General features: G+C 37.3%; 1 protein-coding gene across 1 annotated transcript in view; it reads left to right on the top strand.

Annotated features, from left to right (window-relative positions):
- The first annotated feature begins 531 nt into the window (after positions 1-531).
- Positions 532-1,580, top strand: part of LOC134670797 (ubiquitin-like protein 3) — a 265,658-nt gene continuing 264,609 nt past the window's right edge. The window contains exon 1 of the mRNA XM_063528620.1: positions 532-884. Coding sequence (XP_063384690.1) covers positions 855-884 — 30 coding nt within the window. The 5' untranslated portion in view covers positions 532-854. The remainder of the gene's footprint in view (positions 885-1,580) is intronic.

Genomic DNA, 1,580 nt, shown 5'->3' with positions numbered 1-1,580 from the left:
GCTGGGAACGGAACGACAGACAGCCGTGTTTATTGAAGTAGAACCGGAAATACGTAGTGATGTATTTGACATCGCAAATTTGTCGATAGACAAAAACAAAGCAATATTACTAAATCGATGTATTTGATTGGAATACATAGCAATCAATTCCGTAACAAAGAATGTGCAATTGTTTTAAGATCATATTAATTATAAACTGAAACCCTTTCCAATCTGACCAAGCTCTACCAAACACAATTTGGTAACCGATAAACCGATATAACATGTAACGTGACTATCACATAATTCACATTGTACAAACATAACGGCATCAACAACATTATTGCCAGCGCGAAAAAGTCTGGCCTTCCGTTATAGCGACATCTATAGGAAACATTAGGAAATCGTAACAACCATGATTAAAATCTGATAATAACGCCATCTAGTACAACTACAAGCAATTCGTTGATGAGTAACGTTTTGTTTGTTATTGTTCTAGTGCTGCCCTCACTGTAGAACCGAAATAAAACAACATCGATGGCATGCGCGGGTAGCGGGCGGGAGGTACGTCAACCATCCCTCGCCATTTTCCGTCAAGCTCACTCAAGTTAGCTTCTGTCAGTCGCTGTGTTTGTGTATTGTGTTGTGAAAAATTATCCGTATCGATGAATATCAATGGGAAATCCTGCTGATTACGACGCCAAACGATGGGTCGATTGTTGTGTTTGTGGCTTTAATGCATTGTTCGAGCAGTGATGATGGCCAAGTGAAGTGTTTTGTGTCGTATGCTGGGTTGTCAGCAACAGTGAGATCCTTTCTCTGGATATATCGTCCTCAAGACGACGTCGGATCATAACACGGGAAGGTGACACACCATGTCGGCAAAAAACATCCCAGGAGATAAGGTATGTGGTAGTGTTGAACCCCTAGTCTTAGTCCGCATAGCTGGGCGTAAAGGTCAATTCTTTTTGTTTATTTCTGTAGCCACTCGCTCCTTTCTCTTCGCGTCGCGTTCACAAAACGGACCCAAATAGTTTTTTGTGATGCTATAAATTGTGTTTCTCCAATTACAATGTGTAGGTATAGCCCGTACGTTATATTACAAAACAAAACATACCTAGTTTTTTGAAGCTTTCACTGAAAGACTGATTGAAACTACCTAGAACATGTTCATTAAACTCATTAAAACTACACTAGAGAATTCCAAAGTAAAATATTTCGTTTTTATAATATTACTACTTATACTATATAGTTTATATGAAATAAAAAGTTGTCTTATAAGAAATTGACTGTATGTGGTACCTAATTATACAAACAACAAGTGTTGATAAATATATTACTTGATTGTAGCTGTTCACACTTAAACCACAGTGTACAACCAAACCAATTACAGGAACAAGTTTATTTGTTACTCTGCCCTGCTAAGCCAATTAGCGGTATCTCAAATAAAAATTTAATGCAAACATATACCTTACATTCTTTATCTGAAAATTCAATTTTCAACTTCATTTGTTTTTGAGATGCCGCTATTCGGCTTAGGAGGGCAACTGTACTGTGTCCAAAACTCTAAACTGACATGAACAATTAAAAAAATCACATAC

This window comes from Cydia fagiglandana, chromosome 14, assembly GCF_963556715.1.
Source record: "Cydia fagiglandana chromosome 14, ilCydFagi1.1, whole genome shotgun sequence".
Lineage (NCBI taxonomy): Eukaryota > Metazoa > Arthropoda > Insecta > Lepidoptera > Tortricidae > Cydia > Cydia fagiglandana.
The sequence above is the reverse complement of the archived record's forward strand: the minus strand, read 5'-3'. Positions and strand labels throughout refer to the sequence as shown.